At 37.0% G+C, this 23,849-nt stretch overlaps 1 protein-coding gene across 1 annotated transcript; it reads left to right on the forward strand.

The window, feature by feature from the left end:
- Positions 1–60: 60 nt before the first annotated feature.
- itih3a.1 (inter-alpha-trypsin inhibitor heavy chain 3a, tandem duplicate 1) lies at positions 61–23,404 on the forward strand. Its single transcript, XM_084101382.1, has 22 exons — positions 61–708; positions 906–938; positions 1,913–1,936; positions 3,024–3,178; positions 3,296–3,400; positions 3,483–3,645; positions 4,864–4,974; positions 5,119–5,247; positions 6,469–6,585; positions 6,680–6,848; positions 14,539–14,664; positions 14,843–15,024; positions 15,238–15,426; positions 15,867–16,006; positions 16,185–16,342; positions 16,506–16,535; positions 16,888–16,941; positions 17,033–17,146; positions 18,482–18,683; positions 20,794–20,966; positions 22,137–22,248; positions 22,335–23,404. The coding sequence occupies exons 1-22, from the start codon at positions 589–591 to the stop codon at positions 22,471–22,473; spliced, it is 2,745 nt and encodes a 914-aa protein (XP_083957508.1). The 5' UTR covers positions 61–588; the 3' UTR covers positions 22,474–23,404.
- Positions 23,405–23,849: the final 445 nt, after the last annotated feature.

Genomic DNA, 23,849 nt, shown 5'->3' on the forward strand with positions numbered 1-23,849 from the left:
AACATGAAATCAGTTAGTAACTCATTGAGGGAAGAAAGCTGCGTGAGCAAGAACAACATCAAGCAGGGTGTGAATTAAGGGTCAGGGAACGGGGGGAGAAAGAAAAAAACACCTGTTTGTTTCTCTAGCTCGTTCACTAGTGACTGACATTTCATTGCATTATTCATAATATATTTATTTATACCGGATACACCTCACATGACAAGTGGGTCTTTTGCTTATCTTCATTTTAATTAAAAAGCTTTTATGTATTGAATTTTTCTTTCTACCAACCAATGATGATTCTGAAAGAAAGTGTGTAGGGTTTGTTATAGTAACGAACACAACTTTCATGTGCATCTGACTAACAGATAAACAGCACTCTTATTTTACTGTTGTCATTAATATTGTGGTTATTTTAACAAACCATTTGCATCGTAATTCGCACCCTCAAAGTCTAAAACGACAATACCATGAGGCAAATTATCAATACTGCACTCAATTCAAGAATTCAGGAACAAAGATCACAAATCCACCAACTCCCACTCAATCAGGTTTGTGCTCTGCTTTAAAGTGTACACAAGGGTTCAGAGTATTCAGTAGTCCTGAATGCGATTGAGCAGACAGTGCACCATGTCTACAGGGTGGATATTTTGTGTGTTTGTGTGCGTATGTTTTACTTTAGGGTCTTTTGAGACCCTGGTCATCACAAAAGGCGACGAGCAATGGGTAGGTCTGCTTTTGCTATCCTAATTTATGTTTTGCTGCACTAATAAAGTGCCTTATAATCATTAACACATCAGCAGTGATCAGTAACATTATGAGCTGCAGTATGTCTTCAATGTCATTACAGTATCAAATATGGGAAAACAGTTCAGCCGTCATAGTTTATATGTACAGTGATGTGTCCTCTTCTGCCCCTCCAGGACAGTGAAACCAGCACGGCCAGACTCTTAAAGGTATTGCAACAATGTTCCTAAAAGACTGCTTTGCCAATAGATTACATAAAGCAGTGGTTCTCAATCAGGGGGCCGGGGCCAACTGGGGGGCCTCTGCCAACATCATTTCAATTCATTTCATTTCAAATATATATTTAAAAAGCAAATACAGACTTGTGATTGCCAATAGATACACAGACACGCTGCTGTGAACATGTAGGATATGCTGGTGCATGAATAGGCATACATGAATCCTAGGGGTGGGCGATATACCAGTAGACACGATTAACTGGTAGAGATTTTACTTTTACGGTTGCGTTTACGGGACTTTTAATGAATGTAATCAACAAATGTCAGGTGTCTGTTCAAAAACAAGCAGCAATGTCATAATCACAGCAGAAACACCAGAGTAAATATCCAAGCCAATAATGAAAAGACTTTGAGTCAAAAAGGTTGAGAACCACTGATGTACAGAAAGTAGTCAAATGCATTAAGTTGGCTATTTGTGTGTGTGTGTGTGTGTGTGTGTGTGTGTGTGTGTGTGTGTGTGTGTGTGTGTGTGTGTACTTGTACAACTATCTTTGCGAGGACCAGTTTGAGTTTTAGACCATTGGAGTGTGTGTGTGTGTGTGTGTGTGTACTTGTACAACTATCTTTGCGAGGACCAGTTTGAGTTTTAGACCATTGGAGTGTGTGTGTGTGTGTGTGTGTGTGTGTGTGTGTACTTGTACAACTATCTTTGCGAGGACCAGTTTGAGTTTTAGACCATTGGAGTGTGTGTGTGTGTGTGTGTGTGTGTGTGTGTGTGTGTGTGTGTGTGTGTGTGTGTGTGTGTGTGTGTGTGTGTGTGTGTGTGTGTGTGTGTGTGTGTGTGTTGTGTGTGTGTGTGTGTGTGTGCGCGCGTGTGTGTGTGTGTGTTTAGCTTGACTATATTAACATTTTACAACAACACATAGTTGTCATACAAAATAAATTTTCCAATTGCCTCCTAACAGAAGCGAAGTGTGAGCAGTGCTGAGGTGGGAACTCTTCATTATATCTCACACAATCTCGTCAATCCATTGATTTGAAAGTCCATTTGAAATGAATGTGGGCAGTTAATGAGCTATCTTTAACTGATTTGACTCTTAAAAAAAATACTTTTGTTGCCTAATGATACAGTTATTAATTTATATAAAGTTAATGAATTATATTTTATTACATTTTATTCAATTAATTTAGTTCACCCAAAAACACCCTCATGTTGTTGTCATCGTCGATTCATGTTCGAAACACAAATGAAGATCTTTTTGACGAAATCTGAGAGATTTCTGTCCCTCCATTGACAGTCTACACAACTACCACTGTGACGCTTCAAAAAGTTCATAAAGAGATCGTAAAACCAATCCATATGAATTAAGCGGTTTAGTAACCATAAATTCAATCTGTTCATCATATAAAGCAATCGTGTCTCTTCAGAAAATTTGGATTAAACCACTCAATTCATATGGATTCGTTTCACTATATTTTTATGAACATTTTGAAGCATCAAAGTAGTTGCATAGACTGTCAATTGAGGAACAGAAATCTCTCAGATTGTGTTTTGTGTTGTGAAGATGATCAAAAGTTGTACGGGTTTGGAACGACATGAGGGTGAGAAATTAATGACAGATTTCAAATTTTTGGGTGAATTAACCCTTTAATTTAGCTGTGTGTGCATGTTTCTGCGTGCCATTTTACTGTGGTTATTCATAACATTTGACGAATAAAATTAGTTAATTACAATATAGTTTATTTGACATTTTATAGTGCAGCTGACACTGACCTCAACAAGCTCAACCTTTATCCTGAAATGACCGCTGTCTAAGTCAATAGACAATCGCGGTTGCAACATGTGTTGTTTGTGGAATATTTTGTCCTTTCACTAAAAGTTCAGCTAGTTTTGGAAAGGTCCTTTGAAAGGGACTGCTTAAACTACTCAGTAATAAAAATACTTTTGTTGCAACAAGAGGTTTATATATCAGTTACCAAGCAATGTACCATAGGAAAGAATTGTTGTCATTGTTGAAATGACAAAGTATATCACCTTTTCGTTGCATTTTTTTTTTTTTTTTTTTTTTTTTTCAGATAGAGGTACAGAGCGTGAAGGTGGACTGTAAAGTCACATCACGTTTCGCCCACACTGTCATGACCACGAAAGCTCTGAATAAGGCCAACATCTCACAGGAAGTGTCCTTTGAGGTGGAGTTACCCAAGAAGTCTTTCATCACCAACTTTAGCATGTCAGTCCTTTCCCATCAGAACTCAGCATGAGCCATGAGAATCTACTGCATTTCGGTTTTATGTTTGCTTTTTTTTAAATTATTGCTACTAATGTCGTGACATTTTTGGATTTTCAGGGAGATTGATGGCAAGACATATACAGGTGTAGTGAAGGAAAAAGAGAAGGCCAAGGAGCAGTATCAGAAGGCTGTGTCATCTGGCCAGACTGCTGGTTTAGTCAAGTGAGAAGAAGAAAATAAGAAGTCAACATGAACTTGCTTGTTGCTCAAATCCTACTAACTAACTGGTGTTCTGGTATTTCAGGGCTTCAGGTAGAAAAATGGAGAAGTTTTCTGTTTCTGTGAACGTCGCAGCAGACAGCAGTGTCGTATTTATTCTCACCCATGAGGAACTTCTTCAGCGACAGTTTGGCAAATATGAGCTCATGATCAGAGTCAAACCCAAACAGCTGGTCCAGCACTTCCAGGTTCACTGTTAACTGACTGCAGCAGATTTTAATTGAGAAGCCACATGATATATTTTTAATAAGTGAAGTGGTGGAAAACTTAAAAAAATTTAATGTTCATGGACATGTTACTTGTCAACTACACTGAAAAAAAAAAACAATAAGTAAAATTTACTTAATTTTTCTTTGGCACGTTTTTGCACGAATAGCCTATTTTTTAAGTAAATTTCACATATGGAATTAAGTAAACTCTACTTAACTAAGTAAAGTGAAAGTAACAAAGAAAATAAGTAATTTTAACTTGTAAAAGATTGAGTAATATTTATTTAGTTGAAGTTTCCTTTGCAATACATTTCACTCAAACGATATAACACTGAATTAAACCACACGTTTTAAGTATATGGCTTACTAAATATCTAAGTAATTTATACAATAGATATTATGTGAAACACCATATCTACAGTTCAGAGGTTGCGCTTCATGTGAACGCAGAGACCTCAATACTTGGTAGACAATACACAATGACGGTAAAATTTGACGGATCGCTTTTGTGTTTGAATGTGTCATTTTGAGTAGAAAATGTACTCCAAATGTCACAAAATGGCAAGTTACTAATCCTAACAACAAAAGCAATTATAATACAGCTGGAAAACAGTGAAAAATCAACCTCATTAATTATTCAAGGCCCAGTGCATGATGGGAACACCAGTATCAGAAAGGTTGAGTAATTTTACTTAATTTTATAACATTGATATTAACATTTTCATTTCTATACGCTTGAATTGAGTACTAATATAGAATTTACTTCTTTTTTTTTTATTGCCTGAACTAACTTTTTCATGTAAATTACATTGTTTTTTTCTGTAGCATTTACTTCACAAAATCATTTTTAGCAGTGTACCTGCCTATTAATATGATTACATAGATCTATTATGCATGCCATTGTTAAAGTGTCTTGCGTCTTAGTGTTTAAAGACGTTTGATCTTAAAAACGTATTAGTAAATGCTGAGATTTACATTAAGATTAATAAATGCTGTAGAAGTATAGTTAAATAATAACTAATGTTACCAAATGAGACAGTATTGTAAAGTGACCAAAATTTTTAGCAGTAATAATTCCTCTCTTAATTTGAACACCTCGCATTTAAACAATGAATGACTTGTTGACTGAATTCATATTATGCAATTATAATTAAAAGCTGAAATAAATGACTAATTAGTCCTGTCTCTCATCCTCAGATTGTGGCAGATATCTATGAGCCTCAGGGAATTACATTTGTGGACGCCTATGGTACATTCATTACCAATGAGCTGCTCCCTCTAGTGGACAAAACTGTCAGTGATAAGAAGGTGACTATTCAAAAAACTTTGGATGAATGGATGCCACTTAGTGTAAAGCATTTTTAGTATACTAACTAATAACTAAACAGAATCTCTGCTAGACAATAATAATGGTAGTGATGATAATGATATCAAATTGTAACCTTTGTTCAGGCCCATGTGTCCTTCTCTCCAACACTGGATCAACAGAGGAAATGCTCTGAGTGTGACGGCACACTCATTGATGGAGATTTCTTCATTAAGTATGATGTCAACCGTGCTCATGACATTGGTGACATTCAGGTCAGATTTCATTATGATTATAAAAGTAAAAATGACAACTGAATCGGCAGCATCCTGATGATGAAAAGCTTCAACAATCGAACCTAAATCTTGAGTGGCTCACCTCTGTCCCACAGGCTTTATAGTGAACGCAGATCACTGAATCTTTTTTATAGCGAGCCTCTCAAAGTCTTTCAGACACTCTTTTCAAAAACTGTAAGCCTTCTTTTCCGCAGGTGGATCCACATTCACCACATGATCGGCATCTCCAACTCTGCGACTAACGTTATCTGTAACTTTACACAGCTTACAAAAGAAATCTCACAGTGTTCTTTTCATTTTCTGTCTTCGACTCTACATTTTGCGCGGTAATTAGCTCCCAGTCATGTGACATCGGAGCGCAGCGAAAGGGAGTGCTTGACGGCTAATATTAACCAAAATCAGCATTAAAGTTAAGAATGTAAAGATAAAGTTGAATTGATTATGTATAGTTGAATAGAACGGTGGACCGGTCACTGTATCAGCTCACAGCGGGCAATAATTAGCAAATGTTTTGTAGAGAAATTAAAACAGGTCGAACCACAACAATCATTGCACCCATACAAATGCTCTCAAAGAGCAAAATAATGCTCCACCAGCAAAAATAATGCAAATAAAGTGAAGATGACGAACGAATGACAAGAAAGACATTTTGAGAGCCACTGAGCGGATTCTCACTACCGGTAATTTAAACACCTCTGATTGGTCATTATTTCCAACAGAAATCCCTGTGATGAGCTACAATACTCAACGCTGCAAAATCATGTCGTGAATAGATACATTGGCAGTGCCGTTGATTTCACATGACATGAATATAACAACCAGATCGCTTTAATTTACTTACTTTTCTGTTTTATGTAACAATACAAATTATATGTAACACATAGTAACATACAGTAACTAGTATATTAATCCTGCATGCAATGAATAAAAATATATTAGTTGCATTGACATGACCAGGCAGCCATGGTATGTCAATGCAACTTATACACTCAACTGACACCCTGGCCTGACCCACAAGTGTGTTTACTGTGTTTACAAGGCGCTTACTGCACCTTTATATCCCAGTCATTAGTCCATTCTCCCTTCCATTTCCTTTACTCTTTTTACTTTTCTTTCTTTCTAAAAAAATAGAAATATATATAAATAGATGTGTGTGTGTGTGTGTGTGTGTGTGTGTGTGTGTGTGTGTGTCATCTACAGGTTGTCAATGGTTACTTTGTGCATTTCTTTGCACCAGCCAGTCTTCCACGAGTACCAAAGATGGTTGTTTTTGTGATAGACAACAGCTACTCTATGCTGGGGAAAAAAATGAGTCAGGTGAGTTATGATGTCTGTTAAATGAGAAAATACTGTTTTCAATAGATTGTCAGTACTTGGGACAGTTAATTTGTCCGTTTGTTTCCGAAACGAGACCAAAGAGGCCCTAGTGACCATCCTGGGTGAACTACCAGAGGATGACTACTTTGCGATCATCGTCTTTTCAAACACCTTTGTTGTATGGCGGCCACATTTAAGTAAAGCAACAAAGGAAAATGTGCATGCAGCCCAGGAATATGTCAAAACAATTGAAGTTATAGGGGGTAAGTATGAATATGAAATATATAAACTGAGATTATCACTGAACAAATTATAAACAAGATTAATTTGGTGCAATCCATATAAAAACATTAAATAAAGCACAACAGTACAATGCAACGTGACTAGGAAAGGAACCATTTGAGGGTTAAAAGCAAAAATTTAAGCTTTTATTTGTTAAAGAACATTAATTCTTCCTTTACAAATATGCTAAATTAATTGTAAAGGGGTGGAACTACTGTTCTAGGCAGATTTATTCTAATCATTTGTCATAAACATAGTACATGTATTCTGTGAATACGTAATTCATGAAGATTCTCAACAGAGCTTTACTCATATTAAACCTGGATTATTGCTTTAATTTTGCTGCTCCATGTTATATTAACTGGGAATGTCAATAAATATATAGAATTTCATATTTACTTAAATTGGTGAAAGAATCCCTAAAGTTGCCTATGCACTGAGAACAGCAAATCTCACTTAATATAGTTTACCTTACATTAAAGGTGTACTTCACCACAGGCAAAATGGGCTTTCAATATACAGAACAAAAGCGAAAAAATAAATAAATTGGTACTACCTGACTAGAGAAAACAAAGAAAAAAAGGCTGTTGTCTTCCCTTTTGCCAAATAGGTAGGAAAACTTCAACACCCATAATGCACTGGGAATGTTGCTGTCCAAGGTCACTCCCACCAGTCTGCTATGAATACGCTTACCAGAGTCAAATAATGCTTTGCTTTAGTAGGAAATATTTATTGGCAAACTTTTAGTCATAATGGTGGTGTCAACTTGTATTGTTCCCGGGCGCAAAAACAGAGTAAACGTTTAACAGAAGCGAGTTACTTTTGGTTTCCACTTTCCAGTGAAGAATCCAGCACGTTGTAGGCAGCGGCTAAAGGATGCAAACTATCGTTAATGGAGAACTTTGCAAAAGAAAATCTGAAAGCCCTGTGTTTGTTTGTAGTCAGTATTTAATGGTCGTGTCTGAAATTGCCCCCTATACCCTTAAATAGAGCACTATTTGAGGGAACAGCCTTGTGTAGTGGTGTCGGAAACCATAGTGGACACTATTGAGTGTACTCATTTAATCCCATAATGCACCACAATAACGAGTGTACAACTGCTGTACACTCAACAGCTAGAGAATACCCATAATGAACTGTGAGGGCATGCATTCCCACAGCTGAATCATCCATCCAATTTTCCAATTTTATATAGGTATAAATTCCTTTTAATTGATTTTTAAATTGTTCAATTAAGGTTTAAAAAATGCTAGTTTCCATGACAGAGTTCAGGATAAATCTTTTCATTACCACTGGAGTCGCTAGTTTGCTAAGCCTCCGGCACACTCTGTGTCCGAATTCACTAACTCGATTTCATTCACTCCTTCAAGTGAGTTGTGGAGTAATGTAGGGAATAGGGAATGAGGGTATAGGGGGCGATTTCGAACACAGCTTTCATTTTAGGCCAAACGGAGGGGAAAAACTGAAAGAAACTGCCAATTCGCAATGCCCCGAAGCAAAACGTAATGGTGTACACGTAAGAAAGCTGTTGCCATATAGTTTTCCATTTTTATCATACTGCTGTTTAAAGCGTAGACAAAGTAGGCCTACAATACAAATTGCAGTGATAAACCTACCCTTGCAATAACCGTTGTTACAATAACAGGGATACAAAATGTGGAAGTATAATCTATAATTGTCACGAAAGCCCCGGAGCATTTTACATCATCCAGCAGACTTTTACTTAGCCTGGCTCCGCCCTCCACGTACTTCCGCTCAATTTTCATTCTCCTTCAGTACTCCGTCATGGGTTTGCGGTATATTCTTGGGTTGTCTCCGGCCAAATTTTTACCGGTCCAATCAGCGAACAGGGGGAGTGGCTGAGAGGTCAGGGTATATTCTGGAATTTCTGGCAAACCGTTTGCCAATCACGTCTAGCAATCGGCAAAGCAAACTGTGGTACACGCCATTTACCAACAAGCGATGGGTAATTCGCAAAGCACAATGTTATTTTCTGTTTTCCCAGCACGATACCATAGAACGGCATAAAGTAAGCGGTTTGAGAAGTAAGAGGCGGGGCACCAGTTAAAAAATGTCAAAGTTAAAGTTCACGCAAACAGGTATTAATAGACAAGGTTTAGTCAAATATTGATTGTTTATAGCTGAATTAGTAGAAAGCAATTATATTTGGAACATAGAATAGCCTATAATCCAATAAAGAATCCAACGATATAAGATATTGGCATGAGCAACCCCATTCTTATGTAATATCTTAATAAAATATCGAATTTAATATCTTTAAGTTCACACCTCCATTTTGTAATATAATTGTAAAGTCCGTTAACACAGATTTTAGCCTAATCGTGGTTCTCAAACTGGTGGCCATGCTGTAAGGCTTCCAGATGGTACAGGGTAGCCTAAGCCACACTTAAGACGTTTTATGAACTATAGAATTTTTCAGAAATTCAGTGTAGCCAATCATCAGAGAAATAAGACTTCCAACCAACAGAATTTATTAAATCATTGCATAACGCATTCTATTGTAGGCTATTATTTCATATGTATGGTTTTTAAGTTTTAAACGGTTTTGTGTCATTCATTTTCTGTGGAAAAAAATCATCTAAAGCTTGGTCGTTTAATACTGAGGCTATACATTAGATGCGCGGATCATATTAAACGTCACCCGAATCGGCTGCTTCTAATTAATAATGCACCGCCACCCACCCGCAACATAATTTTCTCTGATTTATAGATATCCGCACCCGATCGCCACATTAAAATTATTCTAAGGCCGGTTTCATACAGCACGCCTGTGGCGCGTCGGAAGAGCGTTTGCTGCGCGGGCGTGCCCATTGTGCTTTCACACCGGCTGCGTTTGCAGCCCGCACCGCGCACAGTAGCCTACAATAATCGCAAGTTCTTTATTACTTTATTTTACATACATTTATAAGCAAAACTTTTTGACTGTCAATATAGTTTTAATAACTGTGATTTGTTTAATCCACGTGTTCGTGCTTTTCTGGTCCAGCCTACTGAAAGTTATCAGACATAAAGTTATAACAAAAATCACATCTTTTTTATAACGTTTTTGTCTTTTCCTCACTCAGAGTTGCTTTCAGATCCGTAGAAGACTCCTACGTATAAGTTTTAAGATAAATTAGGAGTTTTCTGAGAGTATTCTTAGAAGCTTTGAGAATACGAAAAAAATTGCAGTAGCCTATAGGCTACACATTGCATATGGTAGGCATACAGTGTAGGTATATCGTTCCTGGTGCAGAATGTCTGCTCGTTACATTAGTAGGCTACCCTTTTATATTGTCCATGTAAAATGACATAAAATCATTTTTTTTAAGTTCTTTAAATCGGATAAATAAGCGAATATACACTTTCAAACATATGCAAACGTAACTAAATGTGTAGGTCAAATAATACATTTATATAATTATTTAAGAAATAATCCAGTCAAAGGGCTGTATGGTCATAATAAACCAAGTACCCCAGAGTGCAGTCTGGACGATGGGGCAGGGCGACACATTTGGGCGGGTCAACACGTGTCGCTCCGCCCACCCCCAATTTAATTGGTTTATAATACCGCAATCTTATTGGTGAAGAGTAGACCAGGGGTCACCAAACTCGGTTCTGGAGGGCTGCTGTCCTGCAGAGTTTTTCGATTTTGTGAATGATTTGGCCTTATTAAAGAAATATTAAATGCTAACTTTAATCGTATTATTATCTGTTTACCATGGTAATTTTAGTTAAGATCTATTGACTATTGTTGTATTGTACTTAAGACACGCGTCATTCTTAAGACACGCGTCATTAGCGCGTCATTCACTTGGCTTATTTATATTTCTATCAGGATCCGTGGATCAGCACAAACTCGGGATGATTTGATGATAATTCACTGTAAGAATGTAAGCTGCTGATTATAAATTCTAAAGCACGACCGTTTTTTGTTGTCATTTTTTAACGAGATTTGTTGTCCAATTATTTGGTAGCCTACAAAGTGCAAATACAATGTTTAATGGCGAACTCATGTTTCCTTGTTGTTTACCTGTTAATAAAATATGAGGGCCTATATATTGGTTTTGGTTCTGTAAAGCCCTGTTTTTTAAAGATTCATGTTTTCTAATAAGTGTCAACCGGTTAACATAGGCCCTACAACTGTGACATCATATTAAAAATCCAATTATTTATTTATCCACCCCCGCATTGTGTGTTCATGTTTTAATCTCCATATGTAATGTATGTAAAAATGGTTTCAAATATTAACACTCACATATAGCTAGCTGCATAACCATAAAAACCACTGCTGTAAATCTGTAAAATTATAATATAATAAAATAATAAAATACCCAGCAGAGAAGTGATATGAACATGTAGGCCTATTGCTTAAATACGCTCTTGAGCACGTGTATACATAATAATATTTGCTAAAGATCGACATAATAACATCTGTTTTAGTAAAAAAAAAAAAAAAAATTCTTTATTTATTTTCACATTTTAGCACTGCGCGTTTTTTATTCCCATTGAACGCACAAAACCCAATGGCCATGCAGGGCTTGTATTCTATTTGGTAGCCTATTATTGTCTTATTTGTCACGGTGGTTTTGCTTTAAAATAAAATAAATCACACTTTCGGATTTATCTGATGTTTTACTGAAATACAGTGAATTATTAGGCCTACACCATCTGTGTAAAATCCAGATGTTGTGTTTATTCACAGATCCTAATGGAAAAACGAAGAAGCATGAATGAAGTAAAATTACGGAGCCATAGCATGCGGAAAAATATTGTCTATGGGCAATTCTTAGACTATGGGCACTTTCATGTCCTTTGATCATATTTTATAAAAAAACATTTAATTTTGAAAAATTAACACTTTCATAGTTAAATTTACAATGAAAGTACTTTAGGAACTTTTTACCAGTAGTCTACGATGATTTTTTCGCCTTTTTAAACATCATTATACATGCAAATATTGCTGTTTTGTGTTTGTCCCACACCCAGACTTCTGACCTTCAATAATGAAAAAGAAGTGTAAAAAAATTATTTATCTATTTTTTTTTAATATGACTGAATAAAGTATCAGTAAAAGAATCAAAACATAATTGAGGTATTTAAGGTCAGACAACTATTAATGTGATTTTATATACAAAATATAGTTGTCCCACAGTATTGCCGTAATTTCCACCACAACACTGTAATGTCCCTTTAAAAAGTTTTTTTGAAAGATTGTTTGGGTAGTTTCTATGGATATGAACAATGACATCACAGCACATGTCTGACATAGAGGAGATTTTACATTTCTTCAGCAACTTGGAGAAGAAAACTCAAGGTAAATGTTGCTTTAAATGAAAATATTTTTATTGTATGTCATTTCCAAACATGGCGTAACAATAAATGAGTTTGTAAACAAATAGATTTTTTAACACAAATAGATGTATTTTGCATGCATGCAATGCTAACTACCAATTCATAGCTAATCTGTAATACTAGCTTGGATTTTTTTACAAAATACTGTAGGATTATCATTTCCACCACCGTCATTTCCACCACATTACCATCATTTCCACCACATTACCTTCTTGGGTGGAAATGACAAAGGTGAGGTGGAAATGACATTTATGCTTACAAGGTGGAATTCATAGATTGAGTGGCTACATATGAATATTTTATTTATTGAAATGTACAGCGCTTATGTATTTATTCAAATATATATTTGTTTAAATGCCTTTTCATCTATTTTTAAGATGCTGCGGAGGTCAACTGGATAAAGGTCTCACTATTTGTGGTTAAAGTTGTTTACAGTAAGACTGTAACTGTTCATCTGGTTATGGAACCAAACAGAGTAATGACTAATGATTTGTTAAATGGGTTTCAAATAAATGTTTTCTGTTTTTCTACATGGACGTCCATTCATTGTCATTTCCACAACACCCAGTCATTTCCACCACCTCATAACTTTTTAAAAAATATGTACAAAATTCGAATCACTCATTAAAAATTACTGCATAGTTTATGGGATAATGTTCCACTTAATGTAATAACACAAGTAGTTATTTTTCTGAAATGTATCTAACCAATGCAATATTATATTTCAGGTTGTGGTGGATGTAAGCTTTGTGTTTGGGCCTCATGACAATTAATTTACTTAATCAACAAATATATGGTAATTGCAATATAGGTATAAATTGGTAAAACTATGTGTGAAAGTGGTCTTACACTGTTAAGAAATTATGTATATCATAATAATTTTAAATAATAATCAAATATTTGCATGTGATGGAAATGACATTTGTTCAGTGCGGATCGGAAAATATGTCAAAAAACACCAATTTGTCTTATAATGTAAGTGCGTTCTCTTATGGATCATTAAACTAGAGTAGTTATATTTAACTGTTAGACTGTGACAATTTTGATTTGAACACTTTTTTTTACCTCAAGTTCACAAGGCCAAAAGTGCCCGTAGTTGAAGATTTCATGCAGTCATGCTCATTGCCCACTAAAAGTGGCACTGATATATCGGGTAAATTAATTTAATAGTATAACTAGGCTAACTCTCAAACAGTGTATCATTTATCAGCAACATATTTCGTGATATCGTCCAGCCATAAACCTGCTCAATAAAGCTTACAATATGACTTTTTGTAAAACTTTGAAACGAAAACGATGTGAATTGAGCTCTATACGAATACATTTTTACAGTAGGCTAACTTCATCTAACTTGATTCGTAAGTTCATCAAAACATTATCCAATTGATTGTTACTGAAATCGTCATGGTTATCACTTAATATTTCTGTAGTACGGCCAAACAGCGTCATAGATCATTCATAATCTCGTACCAGACGTGTACATGCAGGCTATGCTCATGCCTCAACCGTCTACGCCAATAAGATTGCTGTAGGCTATAAACCAATAAAATCGGTTGTGTATAATTGTATATATAACTAATTCAGCTATAAACAATCAATATTTGACTAAACCTTGTCTATTAATACCTGTTTGCGTGAACTTTAACTTTGACATTTTTTAACTGGTGCCCCGCCTCTTACTTCTCAAACCGCTTACTTTATGCCGTTCTATGGTAGCGTGCTGGGAAAACAGAAAATAACATTGTGCTTTGCGAATTACCCATCGCTTGTTGGTAAATGGCGTGTACCACAGTTTGCTTTGCCGATTGCTAGACGTGATTGGCAAACGGTGCTAGTTTGAGTTGTAGGGTTGCGTGCGTCACAACCGAACGTTAGCGATTGGTTATGGCAGATCCAGAGTGACTCTGGGCAGATCCAATAGTTTTAAACTTCAACAGAATACCCGCCGTCAATGGAGAGTGGCCAGACTCTCTGTACAAATGAAATGTACGAGAGTCTGGTAGGAGGACCAGGCTAACTTTTACTGACAAATAAACATGAATTTCTCTGTCCAGGTAATGAGGAGAACAAGGGAACATTGTTCAGTTACAGTTTCAAAGCAGATTGAAAATCAGGAAAGTTACTCTATAAGAATCTAAAATGTGTTAGTCATTATTTTAGACCTGCAAACGTCTACACTGAAAAAAAAAAAAAAAAAACTGGGAAAACTTTACTTCCAAATTTAAAGTTATGACAAAATATCACATTTTAAAGACAAAATATATTCTGCACCACTAATCAAATGTGTGACACGAGCACCTATTGTTTGTGTCTCAGGTACAGAATTGCATGATGCTGTCATTCATGGTGTGGAGATGCTGTATGAAGAACAGCGTAACGGGACAGCCGCAGAGAATATGGTCCTGATGATCATTTTGCTGACTGATGGGGAACCAAACCGATGTATGTATGCACATACCAACAACCATTTAATGTTTCCAGACTAAGAAAGCTCAAAAAAGCTGGGCTCAAGAGCAGACTATAGATTAACTAATCAATTATTTGTAGCTGTTGTTCATTTTTGTCGCCTGTTGTCGTCTGTGATGGTAAATCTTAAATCATAAATTTTACTAATTCTTAGGGCCAAGATCGCTTCCTGAGATCCAAGAGAGCATTCGTAATGCAATTAATGGGAATATCACTCTGTTCAGTTTGGCCTTCGGTAACGATGCAGACTATGGATTTTTGGATACATTGAGCAAGCAGAACAATGGCCAGGTTCGCAGGATTTATGAGGACTCAGATGCTCCGCTTCAGCTACAGGTATCACAACTGGGGTCTTTGCAAATTATTGATTCCTTAAGTAATTTTTTATTTTTTATTTTCAATTAAATCAATCTTCATTCAAAAAAATCTCATAAATCACTTTAAGAATCATAAAGTCCTAAAAACGTAACGATACATTTTTCAACTTTAGCAATACCTTCCGTTATGGAGTATTTTAATATATTACCATTATTATTATTTTCCACCCAGGGATTTTATGAAGAAGTGTCAAGTCCTCTACTTTCAGAGGTGAATTTTCACTATCCAGACAACACTGTTAACTCATTGACAAGAAGCCATTTTAAACAGCTATTCAACGGCTCGGAGATCATGGTCGCTGGCCGACTTAATGACTTAAATGACATAAACAACTTTGCAATTGAAGTGTCCGCACAAGGGGTGAGTAAATAATCTATAGTTCCAGACACACATACACATGGTCCATAGTAATTGTAATTTGTATATAAATCTGTTTTAAATGCGGACATTGGTTGTTGGGTGTATGTGCAGCAAAATCATCTCCTTGTAAGTAAAAAAAAAAAAAAAAAAGCCTTTATGATGCAGATAATTTTAAAGAGGCACACTCCCCTCGTCAGCCATTGGTTGGACATAGACAGATAGCTCTGCCCCAAACTCACACCATTGGTTGAGCTACTGTTGCTATGTCAGGCTTATTAAAGCTGCTGCTGCATATTAAGCTGGATAGGGGCAATTATTTTAACAATTGAATTATATTATATTATCATTAATATCTATTATCAAATTCTCAGTGAACTTCCATCATTATCAGTGGTGAGCTTGTTTGGGGGACTAATCCTGCTTTGTTTGTTTTGCAACAGTTTGAAAATAATTTTGAGTTGAAAGGTCAGACAAATGCTCAGAAGTGGGAAACCATATTTCCTGATGAAGAGTATATTTTTGGGGACTTCACTGAGCGTCTCTGGGCGTATCTGACCATCCAGGAGCTCCTGGATAAGAAGTCAGTTCCTAACCTAAAACTATCAAAGATCAACAAGCCTTCTTACATAGTTAACCTAATGTGAAAATGACTAGTATAAACTTTTTACTGATTTTAATTTGCTCTGACTTTATTCATAATTTTTTAACCAGAAGATTTGAATCAAGTCCAATTATAATACAAAAATATTTTTTGACAGAGACAAAGGTACACCAGAGGAGAAAGGAAACACCACTGCTGAAGCTTTAAGCCTTTCATTAAAGTACAACTTTGTTACGCCGCTTACCTCCATGGTCGTCACTAAACCTGAAGATGAGACCAAAAGCGACATGTTCATTGCCGACAAGCTGACTGAAGGTATGACTAAACTGTCAAATAGCAAACAGAAGTTTGGAAATGGCAAATAAATCTCAGAGGAGAAGCCCATACATTTAGAAACCGAGTTCCAGTGTTCTCGATGATTTTGTTAATGTTTATTCAGTTTTATGACACTTACTCTTTTCTCAACATTCATCCACAGAGGAACGAGGAAAACTTGTCAGATATGGTGGTAAGCCATTACACTAACCCTTATTAATCTGGTTAAGTCTGACATCACTATCACATTATCCGCTCCTTCATAGTCCAAAAACAAACAACAAATGTTCTAAAATACAATCACAATGTGCTGAGCAACCGAACAATCATGATAATCCTACCCGTTATCTCCATAGCGAAATCTAGCTGGCCAGGCAGTGATTAATTGTTTATGAATCGTTTAAATACTGGTGTCCAGGACGCCATGAGCATGGAGACTATAGTGTACTAATGTGCAAATTAGAGTTTTAAAGCTTTCTTTTATATTTTACATTATTTAAAGCCAAGTGAACTATTTTGGTGCATTTATTTTATCTTATTTGCAGGTTTCATACCGGCCAGCCACTCACATGTGAGCTACGCACCACCTACATATTATGGTAAATGTTAAAACCATGTACTGGCCATGTGAAATGTAGGTAAAGATTCATAAGTCACATCAGCGGTGTTATTCTTACAATTTGTCAATAGTTGATGGAGATCCACACTTCATCATTGAGCTGCCAGAAAAGAATGATGCTCTGTGCTTCAACATTGATGACGAGCCTGGTACCATCTTCAACCTGGTTAGAGACCCGCTTAAAGGTAAAAACAACTTGCTATTTTAGCAGAAAAGTACATTAACATTCCCCAGGAATAGCTGTATAGAACACAGTTCTTCTATCGTAAACGTGGTTCCCCCTCCTGGCATTATTGATTCATATTAAATCTAATAGGTTTAAACTATTCAACATTTTTATTTGAATTGTGGCTCTCTCAAGCTGTCAAGTGCAGCTTTCCAAGCCCCTTCAGGAAATTGGTAACAACAAAAACTCCAACATAACAGAAATCTCACTAACAAGTCTTTCCCTTTACTCAAATCACATAACACTTAATTGCTTTATTTACTGTCCTAATGCAGTCCCATGCAAAGCATACTGGGACTGATTCTTGCAGTTTGTTTGTTTTGCATCGACTGGTTTCGCACTGTTGAAGAAACCTAAGAAGTAGCGTAAGAAACCTCCCTACAAGATTGAGCTGCGCAGCACGCACCATTTATGACCTTGGACCAATAATAGACAGCACAGCAAGTTCAGAGCAGGTTTAGGCCCTGTCCCAAATGGCACACTTTATATGCCCTTTCGGTCTTGTGGACTTACAATGGCTGCGCGTGCGCGTGTCCATTAAGCCCATGCGACCGTATGGTGTCCCTTTTGTCATTTGTGAACCTGGACAACAAAACCAGTCACATGGGTCAATTTTATGAAAGCAGACTTCTTCCCGACAGTCAAAGACCGCGAGTGTTTAGGGTGCCATTTGGTGCCATTCACCGCAGGCCGATCTCGATCACGCGACAACGTTACAACACAGACCTGGGAGATCAAGAGAGAAAAAGTTTGCATTCGCCATAGTATTAATAACACTGCTGCGAGATCAAGCGAGATAGAAATCTAATGTCTATATTTAATGTGATGACAAAAAAAATTCTTTGTTCATCCTTCAAAGATTGTTCCCATTTGCAAAACTAAAAGTTGTTGGCAAACACTTGATGGCAAACAAACACTTTTATTTAAAAATAAAAAAGACATGAAATTACCACTATAGCCAGTAGATGGCGGCAGAGGAGCACTTATTGGCTTATTAGCCATTTCAAGAAAAGCTGAAAAAGCAGATGAAAGTCAACGGTGTTTAACATGTTTAAATAAATAAAAACCTTTTCTATTTTTCCATCACCACTAGGCTAGGGCGAACAAAGTGCACAAATTTTATATTAAAATCTGTATTATCTGACAGTATACAATAATCAGGGGCTTAAGCTCCCCAGAGTAGCTACTCACCAATGACAGAATTCAAGAGGACAATATGTCTGTTGTTATCTTCTGAGCTATTCTGAAGTTCAATGTTTTAGTATTTTTTATTTGTTTCTTTGGTGCTCCACAGGTATTTTGGTAAATGGACAAACCATTGGCGATAAGAAGGTCATCCCTGGGGAAAAAGTAAACACCTATTTTGGGCGCTTTGGAATCGTTCATGAGAAGTTTGGCATCAGATTGACAGTGAGCACAAAAGAGATCTCAGTGTCTGATGTGGGAAAACAAGCAAAACTCTTCTGGACTGAGACTGCCACGGTTAAAGGGCCCAAGTAAGATGCAGGATCTCGGGTGCTTCTCAATCGGAAGGCTGCATATCTTGCATATTCATATGTATTCATCAAGCTTCGTCAAAGGCTGTCTCAAATTGAAATATTATTAGAAGGCAGCGGCCTTCGTTTCGCGTCCTTCATTCAGCTCATTTTCGCGTTCTTAAATCCCCCAGAATCATTTGCACACATTCCAATTCTTGAAAAAGAACTGACGGAAAACGATTCGGCACTTCATGTATACATTATACTGTATTTGTCTTACATTTCATAATAATCTTAGACAAGGTTCATTATGAAATGTAAGACAAATACAGTATAATGTTTTCGGAGATGAAGGCATACAGTCCCTGACAAAAGTCTTGTCGCTTATCTATTTTGTAGAAACACCCGCTATTAACCTGACTTTTAATTAATCAATTGGTGTTAGAAATAGCTCATATGAAAAGCTAAAACCCTCCCAAATGATGTTTAATGCACTGAAATAAATTAGTTTCACTGAAAGAAGATTTATCATTTAATCAAGACAGAAAGGTCAAATTTTGGCAAGACAAAAGTTTTGTCGCCTTGTCATATGAGCTTCACCTGTGACTAATAATGGATCAATTAGGTCTCAGGTGTGTATAAAAACAACCCTAGTACACTAGACCTTCACATCAACTGCAACTAGACCTCTGTAAACATGCCTAAGATTCACCCTGAGACTAAAGTTTTGATTATCAAGAGGCTGAAGACCAGATCCACTGCTGATGTGGCAGACACCTTCAATGTGTCTCAGCGTCAAGTACAGAGGATAAAAAAAAACATTTGAAGACACTGGAGACGTTTTTGACAAGCCCAGGTCAGGCAGACCCCGCAAGACAACTGCTCGAGAGGACCGTTTATTGGCTCGAAAATCCAAGGCCAGCCCATTTTCCACTGCAGCAGAGCTCCACGAGACCTGGTCACCTGAAGTCCCTGTGTCAACCAGAACAGTTTGTCGGATTCTGTCTCGAAATGGCCTCCATGGTCGAATCAGTGCATCAGGGTGGAAGGCAACATCAATAGTCTAAAATACCAAGAAATCTTAGCTACCTCTTATATTCCCAACCATAAAAGAGGCCAAATTCTGCAGCAGGATGGTGCTCCATCGCATACTTCCATCTCCACATCAAAGTTCCTCAAGGCGAAGAAGATCAAGATGCTCCAGGATTGGCCAGCCCAGTCACCAGACATGAACATCATTGAGCATATGTGGGGTAGGATGAAAGAGGAAGCATGGAAGACGAAACCAAAGAATATTGATGAACTCTGGGAGGCATGCAAGACTGCTTTCTTTGCTATTCCTGATGACTTCATCAATAAATTGTATGAATCCTTGCCAAACCGCATGGATGCAGTCCTTCAAGCTCATGGAAGTCATACAAGATATTAAATTTGGATCTCACAGCACCACTACTTAATTTGCTGACATATATTTGTATTTGCAGTAAATTTGTTCAATTTCTGTATAGACGACAAAACTTTTGTCTTGCCAAAATTTGACCTTTCTGTCTTTATTAAATGATAAATCTTTTTTCAGTGAAACTAATTTATTTCAGTGCATTAAACATCATTTGGGAGGGTTTTAGCTTTTCATATGAGCTATTTCTAACACCAATTGATTAATTAAAAGTCAGGTTAATAGCGGGTGTTTCTACAAAATAGATAAGCGACAAGACTTTTGTCAGGGACTGTAAATGTTATCTTTTGTTTTGGTTTAAATTAATCACTTAATACTAAACTGGAAGACCACAGACGGCTGTATTGCATTAATATAAAGATTTTTAAATGCATTATATTAAGTTTTAATAGTATTTTGTGCCGTGACAGTTGGGGCAGGAACATGTGTGACGTAGCCCTGCACACTTAATAGACCAACTCATTCCGCCATTTAATGCTGAGGAGTCTAGCCTACAAGCCTCACTTACACAAGCCTGGACTAAGAAGGACACAGCCTTCCGTTCGAGAAGCACACATCATCTTTTCACTTCATTCATGTCAGGTCATTGTGAGCTAACTAAAATGTGTACTCTTCAAAAGGAGTTGGAAAAAGACTAAACCTCCTCACAGAACTTTGTCCTTCTTTCTCCAGCATGGATCTGCAGGTGATCAAAGATCGCAGTTTAACAGTGACCCTGAGAAACTCAGTCAAGTTTCTTATTATCCTGCACAAAGTCTGGCAGAAACATCCGTATCATCAAGACTACCTCGGGTTCTACACTCTGGACAGTCACCTGTTTTCAGGCAATGTCCATGGCCTGCTTGGTAAAACACTTAAAGGACTTACTACAATATACAGTATATGTCATATTAAAGGGGAACCTGGCCACTATTTCAACTTAATAAATCCGTTTAGAAATCATTTGGATGGTTAAATAACCTGTTCTGGTGAGAATGGCTAGCGTTCCCCGGCGGAAAACCAACCTTGCAACATGGGGACTAACGTCCCAGTAAGTTGGAAATAGGAAGTCTCGTGAGAACGAGCGAGAAACACAAACTGCTTTACGGCAATTCAACATAAACACACACGCCATATGATACTGTGTATGATGTATTACCCACCTCAGTAGACATAGCTCCACACGATAAAGTTAGCCGGCTCCCATAATAACAAATGCACATGAGCAGCGGTAGAAGGGGGGAGGAGGGTGCCGAAAGTGAGATTTTTTTACTACAGTGTTGTGAAATATACGGCCCACAGCTGTAGGGGGAGCTCGATGAGAAAACACCCGACAACAAAAGTGAAAATCGGCGAAGAAATGGCTAGAGTTGCCATGTTCCCCTTTAAAAGAATTGTCCAGGTACTGTACAAGTAAAGCTCAATAGACAGCATTTGTGGAGTAATGTTGAAGGAAGGAAGGAAGGAAGAAAGAAAGAAAGAAAGAAAGAAAGAAAGAAAGAAAGAAAGAAAGAAAGAAAGAAAGAAAGAAAGAAAGAAAGAAAGAAAGAAAGAAAGAAAGAAAGAAAGAAAGAAAGAAAGAATGGAAGCGAAAGGAGGCAATTTTGTTTTTTTAAATCAGAAAAGTAGGCTTATAAAATCTCTTATTGTTTCTTCTGTTAAAAACATATTATTAGATTTGTAAAGTTTTTTTACAGTCGTTTTAGGGATTATGGTGTTCCATTGTCATGGCAACAAAGCTGTAAAATTGGATATGACTTTGCACAGAAAAGATTAATAAACTTTTTTTTTTTACACCAAAATCATGATAACGTCAGCCTACATATTTCTACATTATGTGGCTATACTGTTGAAACGGTGAATATTTTTAAATTGCTTAAACATTACTAAATTAGCCCCAAAAAAAAGGATGGACAAGAGGAAAGTCAATGTCTGTGGTAATCATCATTATTCCACAAATGCTGTCAACTCAGCTTAACTTCTACTGAGCGACAGTCTGTGACGGTTTCACTCTGAACTTGTTCACGGCTCTTTAGGTCAGTTCTACCATGGATTGGAGTTTGAAGTGAGTGAACCGTTTCCAGGAAAGGATCCAAAGAAACCAGATGCCATCATGTTTGTTAAGGGACAAGAGCTTGTAGTTACCAGGTGAATTTAAGACACTGTGCAGTTTACCCTTTCATTGAACATGGAGGGGTCGATCACAATTACACTGCGTTATTCTGTGTCAACAGGGGTTGGCAGAGAGATTTCAGACAAGATGTGAAGAACGGAGAGCAAGTGCCTTGTTGGTTCGTTCACAATAACGGCACCGGACTCCTGGATGGAGTTCACACAGACTACATCGTCTCTGGCCTCTTCAAGACAGTCTAACAATGAGCCTCTAAAGCCAAAAAAATCAATGATTGACAATGTTATCAAACAGATGATTAGAGAAATTATCAAAATGATCAGGCCATCAGCCTTTAAATGTGATTTGACCAGATCATTTGTACTTAGAAATATTGTTGTCAAAATACTAGTTTGATTTGGAATACTAATTTCCGATACACTAACACCACCTGAGGTTTCTCGCTCTCTCTTCTCTCCGTCAGCGAGTTAACAAACACCACAGTGTGTATTTTAAAGAACAGGTTTGCCCATTTTCAATCATCTTTTTATTGTTTCGATGTCAGTACTAAATTAACAAGAAGTTCTCTTTCTTCGTGTTACCTGCACCTAGACCTCCCCATTTATTCGTCAGCAAAAAGTCCCCCAGATGAAGCAAAACTTGTCGTTTAAATGAGTATAAAGTCAGCGGTGCTGCATGTTTCAGAGTGAAGCATGGCTCTGTGTTCAGTGCGCACGCAAGCAGCTCGCGATCCAGTGTTTTCAGCTCAGTAAATGCAACAAAATCAGTCTCTGCGTGTGCTGCGAGTTTAACAACAATTTGGGATACACTTTATTTTCACTTTCACATTATTTCCAATATTTTGCACTAATTTGTGTTGTATCGAAGTTAGAAATTCCACTATCATGACAACACTAGTTGGAACTTATAAGCATGAGATAAGGATATACATTTAAATATATATATATATCTATAAAAATGAAATATATAAATTAAGATTGAAATGTAAACACATGTGACATTTAACATACATTAAAGTGCCCTATAAAGTTTTTTCTGAATTTGACCTTTAATGTAGTGTAATACAGCTGTTTGTGAATGTAAAAGGTCTGCAAAGTTTCCAATAACAAAGTGCACGACAAATAAATGTATTGTCTCCTTAACGAAACAATAAATTCTGAACTGCTGAAACAAGTCGTCATCAATTACAGTCTCACTTCCTGTTACATATCCATGTAGGTTTGTAACAACTTTGCAAAATGCCAGCCTGTAGTCTTCATTGGCTGCCCGTGAACAACGTCTACTTGACTTATCGTCCCTTAAACTATGTAGTTGCAACTGAGACTGGAAAGGTTTGGTTCATGTTGCCGACATGTCGAGATGATGCTGTTTTCTGTCCTGCGAATCCATTTTGAGGCACTTCGAAAGGACGAGGACTCGAATTAACACAGTAAAACCGACACCATTATTACTGTTCATATCACTGTGTAACAATTGCTGATGAAGATCCGGAGCTGAATTTCAGATATGTAATAGGTTTCGCTGTGTTTCTGACTCAAGCAGTCGACCAATCACAACAGACTGGGCCATCTGACCAATCAGATCAGAGGAAGCTCTCAGAAAGGAGGGGTTTAAAGAG

Source organism: Abramis brama (assembly GCF_963993115.1).
Source record: "Abramis brama genome assembly, chromosome: 23".
Taxonomy (NCBI): domain Eukaryota; kingdom Metazoa; phylum Chordata; class Actinopteri; order Cypriniformes; family Leuciscidae; genus Abramis; species Abramis brama.